Below are 27242 nucleotides of genomic sequence, written 5' to 3'. Positions count from 1 at the left end.
CTTCTTCACCCTGCAAGCCCCCCACTTGACCCCGAACCCTCACGCTGTGCTAAACGCCCTGAAACGCGAGATCTCCAGACTTGCTCCTCAGCGGGACCAGAAGTAAAGTTACGCACGCCATGCTCGGCGGCTTTTTTTAAAATGCGGACTTGCGGGCGCACTTCGCGGCTTCTTAAAATGGGTGTTGCTCGACCTGCCTGGGTTTGATTTGCTTAAGCATTTTTCCCATAGAGAGAAAATCGTGCCTTTTACTGTGAATCGAGTGGGGCCCTGAATATCTTTCCCAAGGGCCCTCCTCTCCCTCCCCTCCACTGGCTTCAGCTGGACTCACACGCAGGAGACTTCGTGCATTCAGCAGCTCTGCCCCCTAAATATGGAGCGCTGCGCCGGGAAACTTGCTACCTCACCTTTTGGGGGGAAAAAAAAGGAAGAAGCTGGGAGGAGGAGGAGGATAGAAGGGAGAAAGATGGAGAAAGTGACTGAAAGCATAGGAGAAAGCTGGGAGGGAGGAAAGGAATGAAGGGGGGTGGAAATATTAGGAGGGAGTTGGAAGATGCTGGAAGGGGCAGCGATAGAGCCTAAAGGAGAGGGAAGGTGAGACAGAGAGAGAACGTAAATAAAGGAAAGAGGCATAAAAACCTTAAAAAAAAAAAAAAAAAAGTCAAGCAAAAAGAGGGAGGAAAAAAACAAGGAAAGAGATTTCTCTGGCTGGTGTTTGAGTGACTGGTGCTGAAGCTTCTGGGCTGGGAAACTCCTTTGGGCCGGGGTGGGAATCTGGCTGTGGAGCGCTTCAGCCGGCAGGGTCTGCTCAGTGCAGAATTAGCAGCTGTGCTTGTTGGGGGGGGGGGGGGGAGGAAGAGGAAGAGTACATGAGCAGGAGGGAAATGAAGGAGAGAGCAAAGGAAAACAACAGGTAAAACTGTAAAATAAGGGAAAAGAAACATAAAACTCAACTGAAAACAAAAAAGCACAAACAAACTCATTTCCCTCCCTGAAAATGTTTTTTTCTGCTCTTATATACAGAAGGTATTCACACAGATCTGGGAAAAGATGGTACGACAGGGCAGTGTAGTGAAGCTGGATGAGGCCCTGTGCCTGATCCGGGATAGAGGATGGTATAGTCTGGCCGAGGTCGTCGCTTCCTGTCTATAAAGAGAAACATTTTGATTTTAAACGGTCGGTTATTCTCCATCTCTGTAAAAAATAAAATAATGGCAGGTGAGGGCCTTAAATAAACGTTGAAGAGCAGAGTTTTCTGCGGCCTGGCAGATATCGCACAGCGCCAAAGATGATCGCACCCTCAGCCTGCTCCTTGCTGATGGCACATGTGGGACCTAAACTTGCCTTTCCTGGTCCGTCATCGGAGTGAAGTGGTCGAGGAAACCTATCTGCGTGTGGCTTGCGGAGGCGAGCAACTACTTTCAGATGTGGTTCAAATTTAGTTTATATGTTGCTAAGTCAGAAAATAAAAACTCTCTGAAGGTGTTTTTAGTCAGTCGTTCCAATAATATGAAAGATACCGTCAATCCATTAGGAATAATTTTTTTGCTAGTAGTTAAACATCTACTACTTACACCTTTGGTGCCTCGCAAGGGTAGGCCAATCCTGCCCAGTACTACTCCAGACTTGCCAATGACAAATATTCTTTTAAAATGTGTGTCTTTGACATTTTGCTTTCATTACCAGTCCTGCTAAGTCCGTAGGCAGCTTTCACAGCACGACATTCTGCCTCCTCACTGGGTTTTCTGGTAGTTTGTGAAAGGGTTTTTGCCCCATTCGTATAAGTGGGCCAGCTAGAGTGGGCAAATGGCAATCCTGCTCAGGGAGACAGGCCAAGAGAGAATTTGAGAAGATGCTTACCAATGAGGCAAAAACTAATAATAACAACTTTTATAAGTGCATTTGAAGGAAAAAGTCTGTGAGAGAATCACTTGAGCTGCTAGATGACCAAGGGTTTCGGAGAAGAGGACAGAAAAACAGAATGAATTCTTTGCCTCCGTCTTTCCCGAGGAGAATATTAGGAACATTCCCACACCAGAAACGTTCTTGGATGGTGATAATTCTGAGCAATTAAAATAAATCTCTGTGATAACGGAGGATGTAACAGATCAAGTGGACAAACTGAAGAGTAACAAATCACTAGGACTGGATGGTATTCACCCCAAAGTCCTGAAGGAACTCAAACATGATATTGCAAACCTGTTACTAGTAATCTGTATCCTATCAATTAAAGCAGTAAGACTATCTGAAGACTGGAGGGTGGTCAATGTAACCCTGATCCTTAAAAATGGCTCCAGGGATGATCCAGGAAACTGCAGCCCAGAGAGCCTGGCGTCTGGGCTGGGCAAAATGGAAGAAGCCCATTCTTAAAAACACAATTACTGGTCGTATAGACCGACATGGCTTAAGGGGGAACAGTCAACGTGGTTTTAGCAAAAGGAAGTCTCTTTAGATGTTTTGGAAGGTGTAAATAAGCACGTGGATAAAGGTGAGCTAGTTGATATAGTGTATTTGGATTTTCAGAAGGAATTTGTTAAAGTCCCCAGAGAGAGACTCCTCTGGAAATGAAAAAGTCATGGGATAGGTACAGTATCCTCTTGTGGATTCATAACTGGTTAAAGAACAGGAAACGGGAGGGTAGGAGAAAGGTCGGGAGTGGAGTGGAGTGCCACTGAGAGCTGTGCTGTTTAGCATAGCTGTAACTGATCTGGAAAAGGGAGCAATGGCTGAGGTGACCCAGAATTAATCAGCACAACAGCAGATTGAGAGGAAACGCAGAAGGACATTTATTTAATTCATTTATTTAAAGGCTTTTATATACCGATAACCGTTTGCACATCGTATCGGTTTACATGGAACAGGGTGATTAAATAGTATAGGATAACATTGTGAGATTAGGAGACTGGGCATCTGAGTTGTAGATGAAATTTAGGGGGAAAACAACCCCAGCCAAAGGTGTAGGATGCTGGGTTCCGGCTTGGGAGTCACTGCCCAGCAAAAGGATCTTGGGGTCATCGTTGAAATCTTTTGGCTCCGTGTGCGGTGGTGGCCAAAAGGGCAAATAGACTGTGAGGAACGATCCCGAAAAGGAGTGGAGAATAAGCTGGAAGATATCCTGCAGCCTCTGTGTAGCGCCGTGGCGTGACTGCACCTCTAGAGCATTGTGTGCGGTTCTGGTCGCCCCATCTCAATAAAGACAGAGCGGAGCTGGAAAAGAGACAGAGGAGGGCAACAAAAATGTATAAAAGGAATGGAACTGCTTCCCTATGATGAGAGGCTCCGCCGCTAGGGCAGAGACGGACAGAAGCTTATAAAATCACGAGCGGGGTGGAACAGGTAAATAAAGGACAGTTAGTTATCAGTTTCAAATAATTCTCAAACAAGGGGACCCTCCACGAAACTGACACCCAGCAGATTGGAAACAAATTGCAGAAAGCACTTTTTCACTTTAATGCACTGTGGAGTCTGGGAGCAGAGGACGTGGTGGAGGTGACGAGCGCAGCGGGGGTTTATAGGAAGTGTCCGTACAACGTCATTAGCCAGGTAGACTAGGGAAAGCTGTTGCTCTCCCTGGCAAGACATAGATCTGCTTCTTGGGATCTGCTGAGTAGCTGTGACCTGGACTGGCGACGGTCGGGCAGTGATGTCCCGTGCCCTTCCCTGCGCCTGGACGAGGGACAGTGGAGCAGAAAATCTTAAGACACAGCCTTTGGTGCCGGGCTTATCGTCTCCCCTCGGGTTCCTGGATGACAGGAGGGGAGGGGCTGGGTTAGGAACTAGAACAAGTTTTCCTTTGCGCTGTCCCTTCCAGCTACGGGCTGGAGCAGGAAGCAGAAGGTTGTTCTCTGCTGAGTGCGAATCAGCACAGCGGGGAGGCCTCCTCCCACTCACCCCCAGAGTTTTATTGCCCTAAGCATAGGCCTAGTGGGCCTATTGACAAATCCAATCCTGCTGATTGTTGCGTCCGTCGCTGCTCGACGCCCTCACTCCGCCCTCTTTACCTCTGTGGCGACTCCCTCCGGGTCTGATGGACGGCTGGCTGCCGCGGCGTCTCCAGGCCGTCTCCCTCCGGGGTCCCCGGACTGGCACGACGCTGCGGATCCGCCATGTTTGCCCGATGACCTAGAGCGCGCGCATGCTCTGACTGAAGTACCAGCAAGGGCACGAACCTCGGGGGCGCCCCCCTGAGATGACGTCATCCGCTTCCAATATGTAAGGTCTCAGTATTCGCTAACGAATCGAGTTAGCAAGGGGGATTGCTGGGGATTGCTTCGGCTTCTCTCCCAAGCTACTCTGCCTCCTTGGACTTACCAGAGGTACCCGCTCCTCGGGGGCCTCGCTCTTTTCTTTATTTTCAGATTACAGATAGGAACCGGTACTCGCTCCTCGAGGGCCCATGTTCCTGAACACGCTGAAGATTCTCTACTGCCTGGAAGCTATCGCAGATACAGACATTTGTGAGTTACCATCGCTCTCTCAGAGCTTTCCCTGGAACCAGGTACTCGCTCCTCGAGGGCCTAACCCTTTCCAGCTACTGAGCTTCTATAAGACCTTATGTGAGTTTTGTCATCCAGTTCTGGCTATGAACACAGCATACCCTGTCTACTCACTATCTATAGTTTCTCTACAGCTCAGCAACCCTGGGATCGCTGTTCCAGTACCTGAGGGACTTCAGCCCTGCCGGGCACATCAGCTCACTACTGCCACCTCTGGTGGTTCTACTATCCTGTCTAATAAAAGAACTATCTGTGTCTGTCTCCATACCCAAGCCTAGCCAGTGGTCCCTCTCAGGATATCCTCCTGGAGGCGCAGTCATCTGCCATCGGCCCAAGGATCCACCTATCTACATTCCTCTACAGCTGAGTGCCCTCTCCAAGCACTCTGCTGGTACAGATTGCTAGTCCTTCCTCATCAGGAGTCTTCAGCTACAGATTCATAACAGATTGCTACGCCGCAGTCTATACCTTAACAGTTTGTTAACTACTCCCTCTACAGGAGCTGAGCATAACAGATTGCTAACTCCTCCTACCTCAGGAGTCGAACTCCTCCCTCTACAGGAGCCGTTTCATAACAGATTGCTAACTCCTCCCTCCACGGGAGCTGATTCCTAACACTGATGGAGACAGGATGTTGGGTTTGGATCTCGATCTGACCCAGAATGGTATATCTTACATTTTTAATGAATCCCACAACAGAACACAGGCCATCTCATGGGCCAACAAAACATCCACACCCAGAAACTTCATCTGTGAGGGTAGCCCAGGGTTTAGTGCTGTCCACAAACCTATTCATCCAGTCTTTCATCGTTGCATGCCACCTATTTACCGATGATATCCAGCTCTGCATCAAAACGGGGTTGGACCAACCTTTGTCCATTACTAACCTCAGCGAGTGTGTTGCAGCAGTGGCCCCAGTGGCTTGAGAGCCACAAATGCAACCTGCAGCCTTCCAAATCAGAACTCTTCCAGCTTCGCCGACAAGGGCATCCGTTACTATCCGTAACCTCCCGGTCAGGAGCTCCCTTACAACTTAAGGAGTCCAAGCGCAGTCTGGGGATTCAACTCCATCATAGCCTTTCAATGGAAACCCACATTTCAAAAGCGGTAAAGACTTCCTTACGCATCTGTGCCAGATTCACCAACCACACAACTGCACTGCATGGACTATTGCAATTGTTCAGCAGCATCTCCCAATCTAACCTTAGCTCTCCGTAACTTTTACAGAGCATAGCTACTGAACTCTTGGAAGGGCCAAAGCAACTGACCATACATCAGCTACACTGGCTTTTGGTTGAAAGCAGGAGTAAATTCAAAATTCCCCGCTTGGTTTTCAAATATATGAGTTGACTGGTCCCTGAGTACCTCCCAGCTTCTGCTCTCCTACACTTCCCCCGAATGGCCCCTGCTCTGGTTTCCACCAGATTAACTTGCACAAGATTTTGGGCATTCAGCGGTTAATATCCCCAGAATGTGGAACAAGATCCCACTCCACTCCACCTTGAGATTTTCTACCTCACCTGCCAGAAGAAAATTGATGATTTGGCTCTTCAGCCAGGCCTTTCCTTCAATTCCTTGGCAGGGACTTTCCTTTCTACTCCCCCCGACTACCAAAACTGAGTGATAAGCCCACACCTTTGGCCCCCACTTTGCGAATGGTGTGTAATGGGTTCTCAGTATTCCTCCACTGGGCGTCTGCACGCTCTGTCTATTCTTACCGACCCATTTAATATGTACTGCTCCCACCTACATGATACCTGTCTTTAACCTTATCTGTGCGTATGCCACACTGCTACTGCAATTGTAACTTGCTATAACTTTGATTGTAATCTCTCCTGAGATTGACCCAGGAAAGGTGGCATATCAAATGTTCCTAACTAGCACCCCAGCTGCACATTCTGCAGGGTTAGCCCCCGGCACGGCACCTATGCCTTGGCTAGTCTTATCTCCAGGTCCCAGATGGCTTCTTTGCTTTGTCACCTTCCCTCCATTCCTGCTAGTTTCTGCACCCAGTCACAAACAATGTTACTGCAGTGTTTGTTGTGGAAATAGAGATCCATGGTGTGCCCGGGAGCCCTCGGCACCCCCTGCCACCCCTTCCTCATTGAAGCACTGAGGATAAAATGGCTCCCGTAAGAGTCTGTAGGTTTTCACTTCTCTAATAGAACATTGGCCTGATTTTATTTTGCTGGCGAGTGTTAAACTCGTGTGATCTCACCTCCCATGGGCATGCATTCTGCATGGTGATAGATCCGACTCTCACCGCTCCTGTCAGATGTGCACCTTGGTTACTGCGCTGCCTCCGTTTGCCGCAGGGGTCAGGCTCCGTCCACCAGATGCTAGCCTGTGTAGGCTCGGCCGTCCCTCGCCTTGATCTCAGGATCTTCTCTTCTGCACCATTACATAGTAACACAGTAATGGCAGAAAAGGACCAAAGGGGTCCATCCAGTCTGCCCAGCTAGCTTCATATGGTAAAAGAAGCTTGCTGGGCGGAGCGGCTGCACCACTGCCTCTGTCTTGAGAGAAAACTCCCAGCTGGTTGGCAGCCAGTTTGCTGTCTGTTCTGCCTCAGCAGCCTAGGGGATCTCCAGAAAGCATTGGTCTTCCTCCCTCCCCTCATCCAAAGCTCTCACCGCTCTTCCTTGAGTTGCATTTGAAGTTCACGCCTTGGAAAAACTTAACCTCTGCATCTGTCGCCATCAACTCCTCCAATACCTCTCTCCTGAAAACAGTTTGAAAATCTGTCACTCCAGTTATTGCAGTGGTATGGGAGTCAGTGTGTGGGGTTAATGCACCTGGCAGCCCTGCGTGCGCCGCTCTCTGCAGGGAGCTCTAGGATGTAGGCGTGACCGGGATTATTGCTGTACTTGGACAAAGTTCACTGAATCTGTCTTGATCGCTGTTAGAAACTGCTCAGCTTTGCATGAGAGCAGTGCTTTTTTTTCCCTACTGGGAAATTTTTGGGGAAAAGCTATTCTAGAAATCATCGCAGAGGCGTAAATAAGTAAGGGGGTGGGTGGGGGGGGGGGGGGGGGGGGGGGGTGTCGTCTCGTAGTTTCCCAGGTCCCGCTGCCATGATGTCCACGGGGCAATCTGTGCAGAGATTTGCTCTTGTGGCACCACCTTGTGGTGATCGGATGGAATGACAGTTACTCCACAGCACAGGGATGGATTGATTGCTTTGTACATTTCTAGCCCGCCTATCTACAGTACTAAGCAGATTTGGAAAGTCCATGATGAAAGGGAAGGCGCTCAATTAATAATGTAGAGGTTAAAAGGGGGTGTTTGGAAGGCAACAGTTATAGTCCCTGAGAGGCAGGCTGAGCAAGTCCTGCTGATAAAAAGCCCCTGCTAGTCCTCCAACAGCAGCATTGGAGGCGTTATAGATTCATTCGGGGGGGATCTCTTGGTCACATGAAATTCATTAAGAATGCCTACATTTTTGGAGAAGGGAGGCAGCAGCAGCTTTCTTCTCTTTCTTTGGCTTTCAGCTGAATCAGAACAGGCTCCTAGAGATGCTGCAGGACCTCATTTTTTGGGTGCAAGGCGGGATATCAAATGTTTGTAAATAAATAAGTAAAACAAACATTCATTCACAACTATTTATTTTCCACCATTTTTTAACCTCCCTTCAAGCCCAGCCTTCATGACCTACCTTAGGAGAGGCGCTCACAAACTGCAAGTTCCCATGGAACCTGATCTGTGTGTACCCTGCGTCTGCCAGTAGATGTCACCATTGTGCAGTGGCCAAGGATTGCCATCCACTCCCACCCTCTCCAGGGGCCTGATGTGTGTGTACCCTGAGTCTGCCACTAGATGTCACCGTTGTGCAGCGGCCAAGGATTGCCACCCACTCCCACCCTCTCCAGGGGCCTGATGTGTGTGTACCCTGAGTCTGCCACTAGATGTCACCGTTGTGCAGCGGCCAAGGATTGCCATCCACTCCCACCCTCTCCAGGGGCTTGTGAACAGTTGGATCCACTTAGTTAGGATGTGGGAAGGAAATGTGGAAACAAGAAAATATAGAGATCTTTGTACAGTGGTTCACATATGAGAGTTATATAGGAAGTTGTTAAGAACCAAAGAGACAGGAGAAGTGAGAGAGATTTTTTTTTTATCATTTTCTGTTGTGTCCGTCTTTTCCATAAAATATTTTATTATCCAGTATATTGTAAAGCTTACAAACAGTAGATTAAATAGAGATGAGAACAGCAGTACAAAACATATAGGCAAATACAGAACTTTTGTTTTGCCTCCTAAGTATAAAATACATAAGCGTTCCAGTGTATTATCATTTCCTCAGGTGAACAGATATCCATATATAGCATTGCCATTTCCCACTCTTCCCTAGTAATCCCCCCCTCCCCTTGCCATTTCTCAGCATTGTGTCCGTAGTTTTGATAGCTTTCACCCACTGCTAAACATAATTCTTCTTGTGTAGCTTTAGTGCAAAATAAAAAGTTTGGCGCATTCCTTGGTGATAACATAAGCAGAGAAAGACAGTCAGCATTTTTCAGTACAGAACTGTGCACCCTGGGAAGTGTTTATGTGAAATTACTCAGCAAACCCAATTTGCACCTCAAACCCCAAGGAAAGGTCTGCAGCTCTTCCATTCCTGGGTTATCACTTCTCTGTTTCCCTAACCTGAGGCCAGAGGACCTTGCGGGCTGATTTTGCCCTTCCTGTGCTTACGGCAAACCAAAATCTTTTCATGGGTCCTTTCTGCAGTCATTTTTGCCTTGTGTACTGAAGACCTGTTCTTTGTAAGTCTTTGGGCATCACCAAGAAGTTCTAGTCCATGATCCACTGCCCGGGATGTGTGTGGTTAATGATCTGACGCTCTCCGTGGTTCACGAGTCCCTTTGTAAGCAGTATGACCTTTAGGGTGAGCTTCTGATGACCAGAGTGTGTGTTCGGAGTCTGGCTCTGTTCTGCGTTGATCATTTGGCTTTCTCTGTCCACAGGCCTCGCTCACACCTGTGAAGTCTGGAGAAAACAAAGACGAGGAGAAGCCGAAGCCAAAGGACCCAATAACATCCAGTCTCTTAGAGAATTGGAGCAAGGGGGAAGGTCTGGGCTACGAGGGCATTGGCCTGGGGATCGGTCTGCGGGGCGCCATCCGGCTACCATCATTTAAGGTGAGATTTAGAGGAGATCCTGTACAGTCGCAGCTTTCTAAACATGAATATATGTGTGTGAGGTGGATTATGAAAGTCAGATGATCTATCTCTGGTTTTCCTACCTCACACTCCTTGGGAGGTCTGCAGTGGGCGCAGCACTGTGCAAGAGATGAAAGTGACAAGGCACAGGATGGCATGCGGCACAAACCAAAAAAGCAGCTGCTGCAGAGAGCTTTCACCACCGGTGTGAAGAAATGTTCAATCTCTCTTTTTTATTTAAGGTCAAAAGAAAAGAACCTCCGGAAACCGCATCCACGGGAGACCAGAAGCGAATCCGGCCCTCCATATCGGTCGATGACGAGGATGAAGGTTGGAAAGCTGTATTAAATCCTTACGTAAAGTGACGTGCAGGCGTCACCCAGGAGGAGGGTCCCCACAGGTATCTCACAGGGTCGTGTGTTGCTTTCAGCAGAACTAGAGCGGGACCGAGACATCTCGGACGTGACCTCCGACACTTCGAAGAACGAAGCAGACGCCGTCGCTCTCCGGAGACGGCCGGCCCGACCCCTGGAACTGGACAGCGAGGGTGAAGAAGAGGAGGAGACCTCCGGAAAAGAGGAGGAGGAGGAATCGTCTTCTGAAAAAGAGGAGGAGGAGGAGGGGTCCATGAAGGCCTCGGAGAAGGTATGATGTCTGCAAAGTGCCATCAACCTTTAGGATGGATCCTGCAAGGGCATTTCTCCCAGGCATAGACTAGATAAACTAGTTATCCAACCTTAAAGAACAAGGGACTGAAAAGTGTTTCCTTATTTTACTCTCACAAGAGAGAACACTGTGTTGTGTTGATTTGTTTTTATTTTTGAGAGGTTTGGTAAATTTTCACGCCATTTTTTTGCACTGCATTTTTTTTATATACATTTTCTCAGACAGCTGTACACATACTGAATAGATTTTGATGTGCACTTAAACGAAACAACATAAAACAAACAAACAAACAAAAAAAAGCAAAACAAATGAAACATTTTCAGCTGCATGCCCCTATTCTCCTTGATGGTCTGAGCAGCTACAGCTCCCCCTGCTGGTTATAGGTGGTACTGATTCCTGCTGCCTTGGACTAGTGTTAGCAGGGCTGGGGGCACTTTTCCAGCTGTGCTACTGCTATTAAATATTTCTGCCGCACTGCAAGGTGTACACAGCACTGTACAGACACACATTAGACATGGTCTCTGCTCTATGGATCTTACAAACAAGTCAAATGAGAGGTTTCAAAATTCTCAGGACGGGGCCACTTTAACTTAGCAATGGTCTCTGCTCCCTAAAATCTGTAGAAAGGAAAAACAGGTTGTGGACATTTTTTGGTTCTTGTTTTGCCTCCTCTTGCTCCTTACTACAGCAGGGATAATGTGCAGATTAAGCACCAAGAATGGGCCAAAACCTGGAGGGTAGCAAGAGCAGGTCTCCTAGTGATTTCTAAAATGTATGTTTGGCACAAAGGAGGAAGATGCTGATGATGAAGAAGAGGACGAGGACGAGGAGGATGAAGTAGATGTTGATATCAGTGAGAAGGAAGACAAGCCAGACTCGGAAGAAGGTAACCTCATGAGAAAAGGAAGTTTGCCCGAGCCATTGAGCATTGGTGTCTCCTCTGCCATTTAGTGAAACCAATTTGATCTGTACAGAAATGACTTTATATAAAAAAAAAACAAAAAGGTCAGGCATCTGCTTCTTTAGGAGAACTTTGCACTTGCATAAAACCAAGCCTTTTGTCCAGGGACTGTTTACACAAAGGGCCTACCCAGTGGCAGGGGACTAGGGTTTGAGTCTCTGCTTGGGTCTTCCAGTCTTCGGGTTGATTGGAGATGCTGTGGTCACAGCATTGTAGCCCCCAGGGTGGGAAGGAGGTTTATTACCTAGTGGCTGAAATTAGAGCTCACAGTTGCAGGAATAGGGCCCTGAAGTGCTACAGGGCTGACCCTCCCAAGAAAGCAAATGAACATTAAGGAAAAGCCAAGATAAAGTGGGGTAGCTGAATAAAGGGCTCACACTTTTTATTAGAAAAATGTATAAAGGTGAGAGAAATAAATTATTAGGACAAAGGGGGGAAGAACTAAGAATAAGACCTAAAACACCATAGCTAAGAAACAATCAAGTTAATAGTTTATATTTAACTTTGCTAATTTTATTTTGTTTGGAGTGTTTAATGGTCTGTCATGGTGCTTCACTTCTGCAGATGATGTAGCTAGCATGGCTTCTTCCAAAGCTGAAGTGGAGTCATCTGAGGAGAGTGAGGAGTCCTCGGAATATGAGTCAAGCTCAGAATCGGAGGAGGAAGAGGAAGAAGAGGAGGAGGAGGAAGAGGAAGAGGAGGAGCTAGAGGAAGAAGAGGACATTGAAGACAGTGATGTGTTGGCCACGCATGTGGAGATGGAGCCCTTCGGCCTGGAGAAAGTTGACGAAGACCAAGAGATAATCCTGGAAGTGATCGGGGTGGGGCCAGCACTGGAACCGGAAGAGAGAGAAGCTCAGGAAGATTTGCTGACTCCAGGAGAGCAAGAACTGTGTGAAGAAGGGCAGGAAGGGATAGGCCAGAAGCAGGAGGAGCTGCTTTCTGCAGAAGTTCCTCTGCGCACTCTAGAAGACCAGGACCTGACGGCTGCCCCACTGCCTGAAGAACAGTCAGGTATGGCCCGCTGTTTTCCCATTAGAATCACTTCTCGTCCTTTTCCACCTCAGTCACTAGATAAATTTCCAATATTAAGACCTTGTGGGGAACCAAGTTACAGGCCTTAGCCCGGTGTCCTAGTGGCAAGTTTTGCAGACTGCCATGGGTTGGGTTGGACTCTAAGATCAGGACTTGTGTTCCCCGGCCCAGCCGATGCTGTAAAGGCAGCGTTCACAGCCCGCAGGTGTGCAGAAGGAGCCAGAGTCGCCTAGTGGCCTGGATTTAGGTGCCATTAGGTCCCATGATTGCAGGGTTCCCTGGTGGATGGACCCTGGCCGAGGATGTTTGCTGCGATGACCGCACTAAAGCCGAGTTAAGAGGAATGGGGAATCAGGGAGAAAAGAAATCCATAGACAATTGCAAACCATTTTAGCCAACCCTGGTTCCAGTTGAGGAGGAATCTGAAAGGAGCAGGAGGAAGTTCATTCCCCCCCCCCCCCAGGCCCTCCTAAGGCTGTGTCAAACATGAATATGTGAATATACTCGGATAATCCAGTGTTTCAGTTCCAGGCAGAATGGAACCATCATCTGGTTTCCCCAAGGAGGATTCCCTTCCCATGTTTTCTAAGCCTATTAAAATAGAATTTTTGGCATAGTTAAAGAAATGCCTGGGTTTGGTTCCTGGATGTAATGAAACAGGCAAAAGTACAATCTGAGGAAGAAATCTCGTACTTTTAATAAAAGTCTAAATGTCATTCCAGTTTGACCCCAGACTAGCAGCCGAGGGCTCTGCGGGGGGTAACCACGGGGAACAGAACGGGAAGAAGCTGGATTGTTTCTGAAACACTTGCTTGTATCCCTGGCAGATGTGTAACACTAGCGCTGCCCACTTGATAGCGGGGGTCAAGGATATAACGCTTTGGTTGCCTGCACTGAAATACTGTATGACACGAGTACTTCTCTAGTCTGAATAAATCTAAAATTAATTTTAAAAGACATTCAGAAATGAAATTGCAAATCTGAAAACCCAGTACCTCATCTTTACTACTAGGTTTAGTGTTACCTGTTTAGGCAGGGTCTCAGGCCTTGCAAGGCAGGATGCACATTCAGGATTAAGCTTAGCTGAAGGGTTTTATCCTTTCATTGATTATGGTTCTTTTTGATGGATGCATGGTACATCAAAACTGGAAAAGTTCACACCCTCAGGCAAGCAAAATAATTGACTAGAATTTGCTTTGTATAAATTAGGGATGCACTGTCATTTGTTATTAGTTTTCTAATTTTTTTTGCATGCTTTAGAGCAATTTTATATGTGTTAAATCATGTTAACGTGCACTAAAAGGGTTTTAACGGGCTGTAAATGAAACGAAACAAAGAATAAAAACGAAATGACTCAGATGAAAATGTTTCAGCAGCTCATCCCTAGTATTAATTTGGACATAGTTTATAATTGTGTTTTGTACCCAAGTTGCATGGAGCCAGCGCAGGGGAACGGTCATTAAGATGGTGCTGAAATTGATTCTGTTTTTCAGAGGAGGATGCTGAGCCCTGTGTGGTGCTGGAGTTGGAGATGCATGAAGTCCTAAAGCCTGAGGCCCAAGATGCTGAAACTCCCTGTCCTTCAACACCCATTGGGGCAACTGCAATATTTGATGAGAGTGACTTGGAGCTCCAAGGCAAAACAGAATTGCCATTGATGGTGGTCAGTGGAGAGGAGGGTCTCCCTAGGACTCCTGGAAGAGAGATAATCGCACATTTGGATTCCAGTATCATTGTTCCTCCAGCCCCTGTGGTGCCACCTTCTACCCTTCCTCTTCCGCCATCTCCTGGGAAGGAGGAACTTTCAGTCCCTCCAGAAAGGTTTCCTGAGCAATCTGCTACAGCCAAGATGCCACTTGAAGATGAACTTCCTAGGACACCAGGGCGGGACATTTTAGCAAAGTCCTCAGGAGCTCTTGCAAAGTCGCAGAGTACTGAAACGGTTCCAGCCACACCAGGAAGTGATGCGCCTCTTACCGGAAACAGCTTGACCTTAAGTTCCCCTCACATTCCAGGGAGTCCGTTTTCCTACTTGTCTCAGTCGCCTGGGGTTAATAGTGGGATTCCACGAACACCAGGAAGAGATTTTAATTTCACACCTACGTTCCCGGAGCCCAGCACTACTCTCCCTTGCGTTTCATCTAGCAAGAAACCATCGGTTGACGAACTGGATGAGAAAATGTTTAAAGAGCCGCCCAGTGCTTCCATCTTGATCAGCATAAACGCCATTCCCTCTCCTGTTCTGTCTGCAAGCCCTCCAGAAGCAGATTTCCAGAAAGACTTTAGATTACCTCCTGATGACGTGGAAGCATCTATAGCTTCACTATATGTAGCAGAAGACAAAATATCAAGTGAGGAGAGCGAGGTGGAAGTGAAACCTGATTTACCCTCTCCTGAATCATTGCCTCCGCCTCCACTTCCACCATCTCCTCCACTGCCTCCACCTCCTGCTCCCACTGCCAAAAAGAAACCTGGGAGGCCTAAAAAGTCTCCTCCTTCAGTTCTTTCGTTGGATGTCTACACCAGCCGAAATGCAGAACCACAACCTGTTTCAGTCACCTCACTGCCCGAGGATGCTATAAGCCGAGAGTTGTATGCGGAGCAGGATGAGGTTTTATGTAGAGTAAAGGGTCTCGAAACAGTTCCTCTGGACTTTAGGAACGATGGGTACTCAGACAGAATGTCTTATGAAGCCCTGGTCGAGAAGCTTCCACTTCAGGAACTGGAAAACCAAAAGCCCGAGGACATAAAAGAAGAGTATTTTATTAAATCTAAAAGGCAGTGGGCTAGGAGGCCCAAAAAGCGACACGAGGACATCTCTGCAGTTCCCTCACCTGAGTGCCCACTTCACAGGACTCACTTCAAGCCCCGTTCAGAGTTTGAGGAAATGACTATTTTGTATGACATTTGGAATGGAGGAATAGACGAGGAGGATATCAAGTTTATGTGCATTACCTATGACCGACTGTTACAACAAGACAATGGCATGGACTGGCTGAATGACACCCTGTGGGTCTATCATCCTCATATCCTTTTTAAATGCTGTGTTTGATCATGCTGGAGAGCAAGTAGATCTACTTTTTACTTTTGGCGTGTCGGGGTCATCTATGATCACAGAGAAGGAGAGCTGACAGCCTGGTTTGGGTGCCCCTCTGATGGGAGGGAGGTATTTCATTTAATGCTTGATTTTTCAAAGCAACTTATGCTCATAAATCTTCTGTTTTGTGCCGGTAAGTATCATTTTGAAAATCTGTTAGGGGGTTGTGTGTGCACTTTTACCCGCAGTAAGAAAAAGCGTCCTGGGAGTGGAAACATTTCTGTGCATAATTTTGATGTTTCAACGGCGTGCATGCAAGTTATGCCTGGAAAGTTACAGCAGTGCATTCTGGGATACTTTTCAGAACAGGTGCCGGAATCTTCCTTGAAAATGGACTCTTGGCCTCCCTGCCCTCTTAAAACTGTAAATGCATTGAGAAGACTGCATGACTTCTCTGTCCACAGGCTTTGTACCACTCTGCTTCCCAGAGCATAAATGTGTTCTTAACAGTGAAATTTGGCTTCTCCTCCCCCTTCTTTCTTAAAAGGGGGCTACATTGAGGGGCACTTAGAGAAGATAAGGCCATTGCGGAAAGATTAAATGATTTCTTTGCTTTGGTGTTTACTGTAGAGGATATTGGGGAGGTACCCGTACTGGAGAAGGTTTTCATGGGTAATGATTCAGATGGACTGAACCAAATCACGGTGAACCTAGAAGATGTGGTAGGCCAGATTGACAAACTGAAGAGTAGTAACTCACCTGGACCGGATGGTATACACCCCAGAGTTCTGAAGGAACTAAAAAATGAAATTTCAGACCTATTTGTAAAAATTTGTAACCTATCATTAAAATCATCCATCGTACCTGAAGACTGGAGGATAGCTAATGTAACCCCAATATTTAAAAAGGGCTCCGGGGGCGATCTGGGAAACTGTAGATCGGTTAGCCTGACTTCAGTGCCAGGAAAAATAGTGGAAAGAGTTCTAAACATCAAAATCACAGAACATATAGAAAGACATGGTTTAATGGAACAAAGTCAGCATGGCTTTACCCAGGGCACGTCTTGCCTCACAAATCTGCTTCACTTTTTTGAAGGAGTTAATAAACATGTGGATAAAGGTGAACCGGTAGATATAGTATACTTGGATTTTCAGAAGGCGTTTGATAAAGTTCCTCATGAGAGGCTTCTAGGAAAAGTAAAAAGTTATGGGATGGGGGCGATGTCCTTTCGTGGATTACAAACTGGCTAAAAGACAGGAAACAGAGAGTAGGTTTAAATGGACACTTTTCTCAGTGGAAGGGAGTGGACAGTGGAGTGCCTCAGGGATCTGTATTGGGACCCTTTTCAATATATTTATAAATGATCTGGAAAGAAATATGACGAGTGAGGTAATCAAAATTGCAGATGGTACAAAATTGTTCAGAGTAGTTAAATCACAAGCAGATTGTGATAAATTGCAGGAAGACCTTGTGAGATTGGAAAATTGGGCATCGAAATGGCAGATGAAATTTAATGTGGATAAGTGCAAGGTGATGCATATAGGGAAAAATAACCCTTGCTATAACTACACAATGTTAGGTTCCATATTAGGTGCTACAACCCAAGAAAGAGATCTAGGCGTCATAGTGGATAACACATTGAAATCGTCGGTTCAGTGTGCTGCGGCAGTCAAAAAAGCAAACAGAATGGGGCGGATTTTCAGAGCCCTGCTCGCCTAAATCCGCCCAAAACCGGGCGGATTTAGGCGAGCAGGGCCCTGCGCGCTGGTGAGCCTATTTTACATAGGCCTACTGGCGCGCGCAGAGCCCCGGGACTCGCGTAAGTCCCGGGGTTCTCCGAGGGGGGCGTGTCGGGGGGCGGGCCCGGTCGTCGCGGCGTTTAGGGGGCGTGTCGGCAGCGTTTTGGGGGCGGGTACAGGGCATGGCTACGGCCCGGGGCGGTCCGGGGGCGTGGCCGCGCCCTCCGTACCTGCCCCCAGGTCGCGTCCCGGCGCGCAACAGGCCCGCTGACGCGCGGGGATTTACTTCTCCCTCCGGGAGGCGTAAATCCCCGGAGAAAGGTAAGGGGGGGGTGTAGACAGGGCCGGGCGGGTGGGTTAGGTAGAGGAAGGGAGGGGAAGGTGAGGGGAGGGCGTTAGAGGATTCCCTCCAAGGCCGCTCCGATTTCGGAGCGGCCTTGGAGGGAACGGGGGTAGGCTGTGCGGCTTGGCGCGCGCCGGCTATACAAAATCAATAGCCTTGCGCGCACCGATCCAGGTTTTTAGCAGATACGCGCGGCTCCGCGCGTATCTACTAAAATCCCGCGTACTTTTGTTTGCGCCTGGAGCGCCAACAAAAGTACGCCAACGCGCCTTGTTTGAAAATCTACCCCAATGTTGGGAATTATTAGAAAGGGAATGGTGAATAAAACGGAAAATGTCATAATGCCTCTGTATCGCTCCATGGTGAGACCGCACCTTGAATACTGTGTACAATTCTGGTCGCCGCATCTCAAAAAGATATAATTGCGATGGAGAAGGTACAGAGAAGGGCTACCAAAATAATAAGGGGAATGGAACAACTCCCCTATGAGGAAAGACTAAAGAGGTTAGGACCTTTCAGCTTGGAGAAGAGACGACTGAGGGGGGATATGATAGAGGTGTTTAAAATCATGAGAGGTCTAGAACGGGTAGATGTGAATCGGTTATTTACTCTTTCGGATAATAGAAAGACTAGGGGGCACTCCATGAAGTTAGCATGGGGCACATTTAAAACTAATCGGAGAAAGTTCTTTTTTACTCAACGCACAATTAAACTCTGGAATTTGTTGCCAGAGGATGTGGTTAGTGCAGTTAGTATAGCTGTGTTTAAAAAAGGATTGGATAAGTTCTTGGAGGAGAAGTCCATTACCTGCTATTAAGTTCACTTAGAGAATAGCCACTGCCATTAGCAATGGTTACATGGAATAGACTTAGTTTTTGGGTACTTGCCAGGTTCTTATGGTCTGGATTGGCCACTGTTGGAAACAGGATGCTGGGCTTGATGGACCCTTGGTCTGACCCAGTATGGCATGTTCTTATTCAATCCTTTATTGCCAGAGAGTATCGTTCATGTGGGGGGAGTTACACTCTGGCAAAAGAAAGCTTGAACTGACTCCAAGTAAACGAGTAATGAAATAAAGTGCAGAGCTATAGGAGTGTGGAATTGGAGGGCTGACCTCACCCCCAGTTGTCCAAATAGTAATTTAATACAATTAGGGGTAGATTTTTAAAACCCCTGGAGGATTTACGCGCGCAGGGCACTCGTGCACCAGCGGCCTATTTTGCATAGGCCGCCGGCGCGTCAAAGCCCCGGGGCTTCGTAAAAGGGGCGGGAGGGGGCTTGTCCGGGGGCATGTCTGGGGCGGGTCCGGGGGCGTGGTGACAGTTCGGGGGCGGGCCGGGAGGGTGGTCCCGAGTCCCCGGCACTGCGGGGGACTCGGGACCATCCTCCGCTCCAATTTCAGAGCGGCCTCGGATGGAATGGAGGCAGGCTGCGCGGCTCGGCGCGCGCAGGCTGCCGATTTTTGCGCAGCCTTGCGCGCGCCGACCCCTTATTTTATAAGATACGTGCGGCTACGCACGTATCTTATAAAATCTGGTGTACTTTTGTTCGCACGCGCGTATGTTTTTAAAATCTACCTCTTAGAGTTGCTATAAGTGATGCAGGGGCATTCCAGCCCTCAGCACCTGGGGGCTCACGTGCTGTTGTTGCTGAACTTCCATTCTTGAGGCCTTGGCAGGGGAAGGTAGGGGGAGTGAGTATGTGCATGGTCGGATATGGGCAACTGTGTGCTTTATGGAACGCCCAGAGGGGTAAAATCCTTTGGGTTTTTGAAATGCTTCCTGTTCCATGCGCAGGTCCCCAGAGGCAGACAGAGCTCCGGAGTCTCAATGCGTGGATGAGTCGATGGTGCAGGGAAGAGGGATTCAGTTTTGTTAGGAACTGGGGAACCTTTTGGGGAAGAGGGAGACTTTTCCAAAAGGACAGGCTCCACCTTAACCAAGGTAGAACCAGGCTACTGGCACTAACTTTTAAAAAGGAGATAGAGCAGCTTTTAAATTAGAACAAAGGGGAAAGCCGACAGTCACTCAGCAGCGCATGGTTCGGAGGGAGGTGTCGAAGGATACTAATGAAACAGAAGAGTTAGGGCATCCCAACAGCGAGGTTCCAATAAAAGCAAAGGTAGTCCATGTGCCTATACGTAAAGAATCACCTGAGCTAAAGAATTCCAAATTATCCCTGAAAAGGTGGTTAATACAAACAAAAAACACACTTTGAAGAAGTAAGATGGGAGAGTTAGAGTGTGTAGCAGTGAATAATGAGATAGACGTAATTGGCATCTCAGAGGCCTGGTGGAAGGAGGATAACCAATGGGACAGTACTATACTAGGGTGCAAATTATATCGCAATGATAGGGAGGTTCAACTCGGTGGGGGTGTGGTACCTTATGTCCGGGAGGGTAAAGTCCAACAGGATAAAGATCATACAAGAGACTAAATGCTTAGTGGAATCCATATGGGTAGAAATCCCTTGTGTGTTGGGTAAGAGTATAGTGATAGGAGTATACTACCATCCACCTGGACAAAATGGTCAGACAGATGATGAAATACTAAGAGAAATCAGGGAAGCAAACCAATTTGGCAGTGCAGTAATAATGGGAGATTTCAATTACACTAATATTGACTGGGTAAATGTAACATCAGGACTTGCTAGAGACAAACTTCCTGGGTGGAATAAACGACTGCTTCATGGAGCAATTGGTTCAGGAAACAACGAGAGAGGGAGTTATTTTAGATTTAATTCTTAGTGGAATGCAGGATTTGGTGAGAGAGGTAACAGTGGTGGGGCCACATTGCAATAGTGATCATAACATTATCAAATTTAAACTAATAACTGGAAGGGGGACAATAAGTAAATTCTGCAGCTCTAACACTAAACTTTCAAAAGGGAAACTTTGATAAAATGATGAAGATAGAAAAAACTAAAAGGTGCAGCTGCAAAGGTTAAAAGTGTACAACAGGTGGGGACATTGTTTAAAAATACAATCTTAGAAGCACAGTCCAGATGTAAACCACGCATTAAGAAAGGTGGAAGGAAGGCAAAATGATTACTAGTATGGTTAAAAGGTGAGGTGAAAGAGGTTATTTTAACAAACAAAAAAAAATCCTTCAAAAATTAATTGGAAGAAGCATCCATCTGAAGAAAATAGGAAAAAGCATAAGCATTGTCAAGTTAAATGTAAAACATTGATAAGGCAGGCTAAGAGAGAATTTGAAATGAAGTTGGCCACAGAGGCAAAAACTCATAATAAAAACTTTTTTTTTAAATATATCCAAAGCAAGAAATCTGTGAAGGAGTCGTCTGCTAGATGACCGAGGGGATAAAGAGGCTTTTAGAGAAGATAAGGCCATTGCAGAAAGACTAAATGAATTATTTGTTTACTAATGAGGATGTTGGGGAGATACTGGTTCCAGAGATGGTTTTCAAGGGTGAGGAGTCAGATGACTTAAACCAAATCACTGTAAACCTGGAAGATATGTAGTAGGCCAGATTGACAAACTAAAGAGTAGCAAATCACCTGGACCAGATGGTATGCATCCCAGGGTTCTGAAGGAACTCAAAAATGAAATTCAGATCTATTAGTTAAAATTTGTAACCTATCATTAAAATCATTCATTGTACTTGAAGACTGGAGGGTGGCCAATGTAACCCAAATATTTAAAAAGGTCTCCAGGGGTGATCCAGGAAACTATAGACCAGTGAGCCTGACTTCATTGCCAAGAAAAATAGTGGAAACTATTCTAAAGATCAAAATCACAGAACATATAGAAAGACATGGTTTAATGGAACACAATCAACATGGATTTACCCAATGCAAGTCTTGCCTCACAAATCGGCTTCATTTTTTTGAAGGAGTTAATAATCATGTGGCTAAAGGTAAATTGGTAGATGTAGTGTATTTGGATTTTCAGAAGGCATATGACAAAGTCCCTTAGGAGAGGCTTCTAAGAAAACTAAAAAGCCATGGGATAGGAGATGGTGTCCTTTTTTGGATGACAAACTGGTTAAAAGACAGGAAACAGAGAGTAGGATTAAATGGTCAATTTTCTCAGTGGAAAAGGGTAAACAGTGGAGTGCCCCAGGGATCTCTACTTGGACCGGTGCTTTTTAATATATTTATAAATAATCTGGAAAGGAATACATTGAGTGAGGTGATCAAATTTGCAGATGATACAAAATTATTCAGAGTAGTTAAATCACAAGTGGATTATGATAAATTGCAGGAGGACCTTGCAAAACTGGAAGATTGGGCATCCAAAATTTAATGTGGACAGTGCAAGGTGTTGCATATAGGAAAAAATAATCCTTGCTTTAGTTACACGATGTCAGGTTCCATATTAGGAACTACTACCCAGGAAAAAGGTCTAGGCATCATAGTGGATAAAACATTGAAATCGTCGGCTCAATGTGCTGCAGCAGTCAGAAAAGGAAATAGAATATTAGGAATTATTAGGAAGGGAATGGTTAATAAAACAGAAAATGGCATAATGACATCTGTATTGCTCTATGGTGAGACCGCTCCTTAAATACTGTATACAATTCACATCTGAAAAAAGATGTAATTGCAATGGAGAAGGTACAGAGAAGAGTGACCAAAATGATAAAGGGGATGGAACAGCTCCCCTATGAGGAAAGGCTGAAGAGGTTAGGGCTTCAGCTTGGAGAAGAGACGGCTGAGGGGGGATATGATAGAGATCTTTAAAATCATGAGAGGTCTAGAATGGGTAAATGTGAATTGGTTATTTACTCTTTCAGATAATAGAAGGACTAGGTAGCAGTTCATGAAGTTAGCAAGTAGCACATTTAAAATTAATAATCAGAGAAAATTCTTTTTCACTCAATGTACAATTAAGTTCTGGAATTTGTTGCCAGAAGATGTGGTTAGTGCAGTTAGTGTAGCTTGGTTTAAAAAAAGGTTTGATTAAGTTCCTGGAGGAGAAGTCCATTTCCTGCTATTAATCAAGTTGATTTAGGGAATGGCCTCTGCTATTAATTGCATCAGTAGCATGGGATCTTCTTAGTTTTTGGGTACTTGCCAGGTTCTTGTGGCCTGGTTTTGGCTTCTGTTGGAAACAGGATGCTGGGCTTGATGGACCCTTGGTCTGACCCAGTGTAGAAATTTCTTATGTTCACTGAATATGAAGCTTGAAGAGGGGATGATTGCTTGGTTAGGAGATGTGTGGGCAAGGGAAGAAGCAGCATTGCCCCTTCCATGTTTGAAAGCCAGTGGCCTTAGAGCGAGGAAGAGGCTGATATTATAAAGTGCAGAATCGTAATTACAGGAGTATTGCTGCAGGCCTTAGTGTCGGATAAGGACTTAGAAGCAAGATTAGAGTCGGAGTTCCAGAGATGGAAAATCTACAGGGGGAGGGATCAAAAATAAAACTGTTTATTCCTAACAGGATCAGCACCTTTATAGCCCGTTTGCCCACTCTACAGGACAGCTTTGAGTAATGTTAATAATATAAACTAACCCTTTGTGCAGACGTCTGCCATAATCCAATAAAAACCTGTCTCATTATATTTTATCTATGCCAGGATGTTGGTTCTTCCCGGCAGTATTATTCTTTGATTGAAGTCGTTTTGGGTTGTGAACAGGAGAGGATCTGCAGACCTGTCTGGCCTCTTTTTCACCCTTTTCTTGTTGTTCTCTTTAAAGGATTTCACAAGCCCACAATGATTCCATTTTTCTTCAGGCCTGGCTGCAAGTACTCGACATGCTGTTATTTAAGAATAGATTTGGATGCATTCCTAGGAATTTTGGGTTGTAGTAAGAAAGCCTATCCTGGATTGCCTCGCGGGCAGCACGCGTGGTGTCGCCGACGGCCATTCTGACAGCGGTTGAACCGAATCGGACTTTCATGAAGAGCTCCAGCGAGAGCTGAAAGTCCAAACTGGCAGGCATGGCATTGGGAGCAGGGGCAGAGGGAGGAGGAAGAGGTTCTAAGCCCAGCTGAGCTTCGCCCCTAGCCTATGGATCTGACCGTGCTCTTGGCTGTCATTAGGATTAGTTGACGTCACACCCAGATGCCTGGAACAGTGACCCCCCCTGCGATAATCTGCTGAATGATGGCTTTCAACTCTTACCGTTTTTTAAGGGGCCTCCAAGGGTGGGGGGGTGTCTGGTTTCCACGGTAACCAAAACATGCAGATTGACTCTGTGCATGGTGAACATTGACTGTGCAGGGCTTTGAAAAGCGGATCTTCTTGAGGGTTTTGAGGGCTAGATTTGAAAAGGCCCCCATCGTTCGTGCATTCTGCTTGTTATGGAGAACTGTGATGGCATTTCTGTCTCTCAGATTAAAAGTAATCTGACCCCCGGTCTCAATCTCTTCCGTGACAGTCTGCAGTGTTCATCCGTTTGCATGTCGTACAGGGGGAAGTCATCGAAGCCACCTGTGGACCTTGTAGCTAATACTCAGAGGGAAAGGACAGACACATGTATTCATGGCTACAAAATACCTCATGGATTTTGGGGGGGTGTTTTTTTTTTTCGTATGGGTGAAATTTCTACGGAAAATCACAATCTCCATGTGTCATTTTTTGTTTTGAAGTGTTTGTGGCCTGCAGCAGGGAAATCGGAGGACATTCCTCTTGAGTTGTGTCTGGTAGCTCCCTCATGTTCATCCAGGGAAGGCCAAAGGATGCACTGTCAGAGCAGTTTTTACTTCTCAGAGGAACCGTTCTCTTCTGTTATGATCCCCCACAGTCATGACCTGTGGGAACTACTCTTCCTGGAAGTGTATTTGAGAGCAGTAGCTTCAAACCACAACTATTATAACATGGTGCTATCACCTCCTGCATCAGTCCTCTCCAGGTCTGCATGAGGTGGGTACATAGAGGGAGCGGGGGTGAGGTGGAGCTGGAATAAGCGTGGCGGGAGTAGCAAGGTAGGTGGAGCTGGAATAAGCTTGGAGGGAGTGGCAGGGTAGGTGGAGCTGGAATAAGCTTGGAGGGAGTGGCAGGGTAGGTGGAGCTAGAATAAACTTGGAGGGAGTGGCAGGGTAGGTGGAGCTGGAATAAGCTTGGGGGAAGCGGCAGGGTAGGTGGAGCTGGAATTAACTTGGAGGGAGCGGCAGGGTAGGTGGAGCTGGAATTAACTTGGAGGGAGCGGCAGGGTAGGTGGAGCTGGAATTAACTTGGAGGGAGCGGCAGGGTAGGTGGAGCTGGAATAAGCTTGGAGGGAGCGGCAGGGTAGCTGGAGCTGGAATAAGCTTGCGGAAGCGGCAGGGTAGGTGGAGCTGGAATAAGCTTGGAGGGAGCGGCAGGGTAGCTGGAGCTGGAATAAGCTTGGAGGGAGCGGCAGGGTAGCTGGAGCTGGAATAAGCTTGGGGAAGCGGTAGGGTAGGTGGAGCTGGAATAAGCTTGGAGGGAGCGGCAGGGTAGTTGGAGCTGGAATACGCTTGGAGGGAGCGGCAGGGTAGCTGGAGCTGGAATAAGCTTGCGGAAGCGGTAGGGTAGGTGGAGCTGGAATAAGCTTGGAGGGAGCGGCAGGGTAGTTGGAGCTGGAATACGCTTGGAGAGAGCGGCAGGGTAGCTGGAGCTGGAATAAGCTTGGGGAAGCGGCAGGGTAGGTGGAGCTGGAATAAGCTTGGAGGGAGCGGCAGGGTAGTTGGAGCTGGAATAAGCTTGGAGGGAGCGGCAGGGTAGTTGGAGCTGGAATAAGCTTGGAGGGAGCGGCAGGGTAGCTGGAGCTGGAATAAGCTTGGAGGGAGCGGCAGGGTAGTTGGAGCTGGAATACGCTTGGAGGGAGCGGCAGGGTAGTTGGAGCTGGAATACGCTTGGAGAGAGCGGCAGGGTAGGTGGACCTGGAATAAGCTTGGAGGGAGCGGCAGAGTAGGTAGAATTAGGTTAAGGATTGTGGGCGTGGTTAGGTGAAGTTTTCAGGACTTTTGAATTCTTCCAAACTCTTAGCTTTTGAAAGAAAGGAGGGAACGCCAGTAGCATAAAACCAGAAATGTACAGGGGAACGGCCCATCCTCCCGCAGGGCCCATTAGCCAGGCCCGTCACCAGCTGGTGTGGAGAGCTGGGCCGAGCTTCTAAATATCCTCTTTTTACACTCCTGGGGGCCGCTTCTGGCTTTCCTTTCAGATAGAAACGTGGATGTGACTGGTGGCCAGGGGGCACCCTTTTAAGAACCAAAGAGATGTTATTTAAGGAATAAAATGAAAATTGGGCCCAAATAAATAGAAGTTGCAAAGAGAGAGGCTGGTTTGCTCGCATCGCTGCGGTAATGTCCCGTCTTTAGTTGGGTTTTTTTTTTTTTTAATTAGAATGAAGCAGCCGCGAGGTCCTGTGTGGATTTGTTTCCTTAACCACTTTCCACCAACCAGTGTTCTATCCCCCAAAAAGAAGAAACGAGAAGATGGCTTGCGGGAGCACATGACAGGCTGTGCCCGCAGCGAAGGCTATTATAAAATCGATAAGAAGGATAAACTCGAATACCTCGTCAATAGTCGGACGTTTACGGATGAACCTCCGGTAGACACACAGGTAGGTGGCGGCGTCCCAGAGAGCGCGCGCCGCGGTGAACGGCCGGCCCCGTGTTTTTTTCAGGCCGGGATTTCCCCCCCCACAGGGCTTGCAATTTTGATTGCGTTAAGACGAGCAGATCCGCCTGCTCCTTGCGGGGGCAGCGGGATAAAGCCAGGACTGAATCAGCCTGCCCTGCAAAACTGTGATCCGCCGCCCTCCTGCGTCGCAAGCAGATTTCTTTGCTCAGGGGTGGCTTCCTGGCTGCCGTGTGTCCTCTGCGTGCTGGACCAGCCCGTGCTCTGTGCCCGGGAGAGGGGATCTGAGTGCGGCTCATACCCCCGAGCCTGTTACTGGCATAGGAGCCCTGGGCGAAGCCCGGCTCTCCCTGATTTGTGTGTGTGTGTGTGTGTGGGGGGGGGTCCTGGGCTCCAGTGCCGTTGACGTTCTGTGATGGGAGATACCCCCCTCCCCCCACACGCGTGCGAGCCTTTAGAGCAAGGAAAAGGGCGGTCGCGTCTGCAGGGCGCTGACAGAACCAGGAAGCGCGGCGCAGCAATAAACCTGCCCACGGAGGTGCTGCCTGGTCAAAGCCTTTGGTCCCTGGGGGCCACGCTTTTTGGTGTTTAAATGCTGCTTAAAGTAGAACTGGACATGAGCTGCTGTCCCTCCGTGTCTGCTCTGCAGGGCATGAGTATCCCAGCCCAGCCTCACGCCTCCACGCGGGCCGGTTCCGAGAGAAGATCCGAGCAGCGCCGGTTGCTGTCCTCGTTCACAGGAAGCTGTGACAGCGACCTGCTCAAATTCAACCAGCTGAAGGTAAGTGTGGCGTGCCGCGCAGGAGCGGCAGCCTGTGGCAGACACCCCCCCCCCTCCCCCACCACCTTACACAACGTGCCCAGAGGTCCCAGAGCGATTTGTGGAAATGCTACCTCCACGCATGCCTGCCCCACGGGTTCCAGCTCCTTATCGGGGGTGGAGGGGGAGAGAGGGGCATGTGTGCTGCCAGTTGTGACACCGGAGCACTGGTTCCCACCTTTCCTATCCCTAGCACACTGGTTGCTGGCTTTCTCTCTCAGTAATGAGAAAAATGAGTATGAGCTGCTGTAAAAAAAAAACAAAAAACAAGCACTGAACAGACTGCTATTAATGAGGAGTTGATTTGGAGTGGTATTTTATTTATTTTTTAACATTTTTATTAGTGGTAAGAGATTGGAGAGTTTGCAAGGCAATAGGCGTGCACACATGGCAGTGCTCTCTAGGTTGCTCAGAGCATTACCTTACTTTTTTTTTTTGGTGCTATTGCTTCCTTTTTTTTTAATCTTATTCTTGG

General features: G+C 47.5%; 1 protein-coding gene across 2 annotated transcripts in view; it reads left to right on the top strand.

Annotated features, from left to right (window-relative positions):
* SETD1B (SET domain containing 1B, histone lysine methyltransferase) overlaps positions 1-27242 on the top strand; it is a 68740-nt gene that overhangs the window by 31680 nt on the left and 9818 nt on the right. Inside the window, exons 8-15 of one of the 2 annotated variants that reach the window (XM_029571120.1) lie at positions 9461-9634; positions 9898-9985; positions 10086-10300; positions 11111-11207; positions 11847-12296; positions 13811-15343; positions 25764-25930; positions 26597-26728. In XM_029571120.1, coding sequence (XP_029426980.1) covers positions 9461-9634; positions 9898-9985; positions 10086-10300; positions 11111-11207; positions 11847-12296; positions 13811-15343; positions 25764-25930; positions 26597-26728 — 2856 coding nt within the window. The remainder of the gene's footprint in view (positions 1-9460; positions 9635-9897; positions 9986-10085; positions 10301-11110; positions 11208-11846; positions 12297-13810; positions 15344-25763; positions 25931-26596; positions 26729-27242) is intronic. The other variant, XM_029571121.1, reaches the window with a different exon arrangement.

The sequence above is a fragment of the Rhinatrema bivittatum genome, chromosome 11, assembly GCF_901001135.1.
Source record: "Rhinatrema bivittatum chromosome 11, aRhiBiv1.1, whole genome shotgun sequence".
NCBI lineage: Eukaryota > Metazoa > Chordata > Amphibia > Gymnophiona > Rhinatrematidae > Rhinatrema > Rhinatrema bivittatum.
Note: the sequence above shows the minus strand (reverse complement) of the source record. Positions and strands in the feature narration are given on the sequence as shown.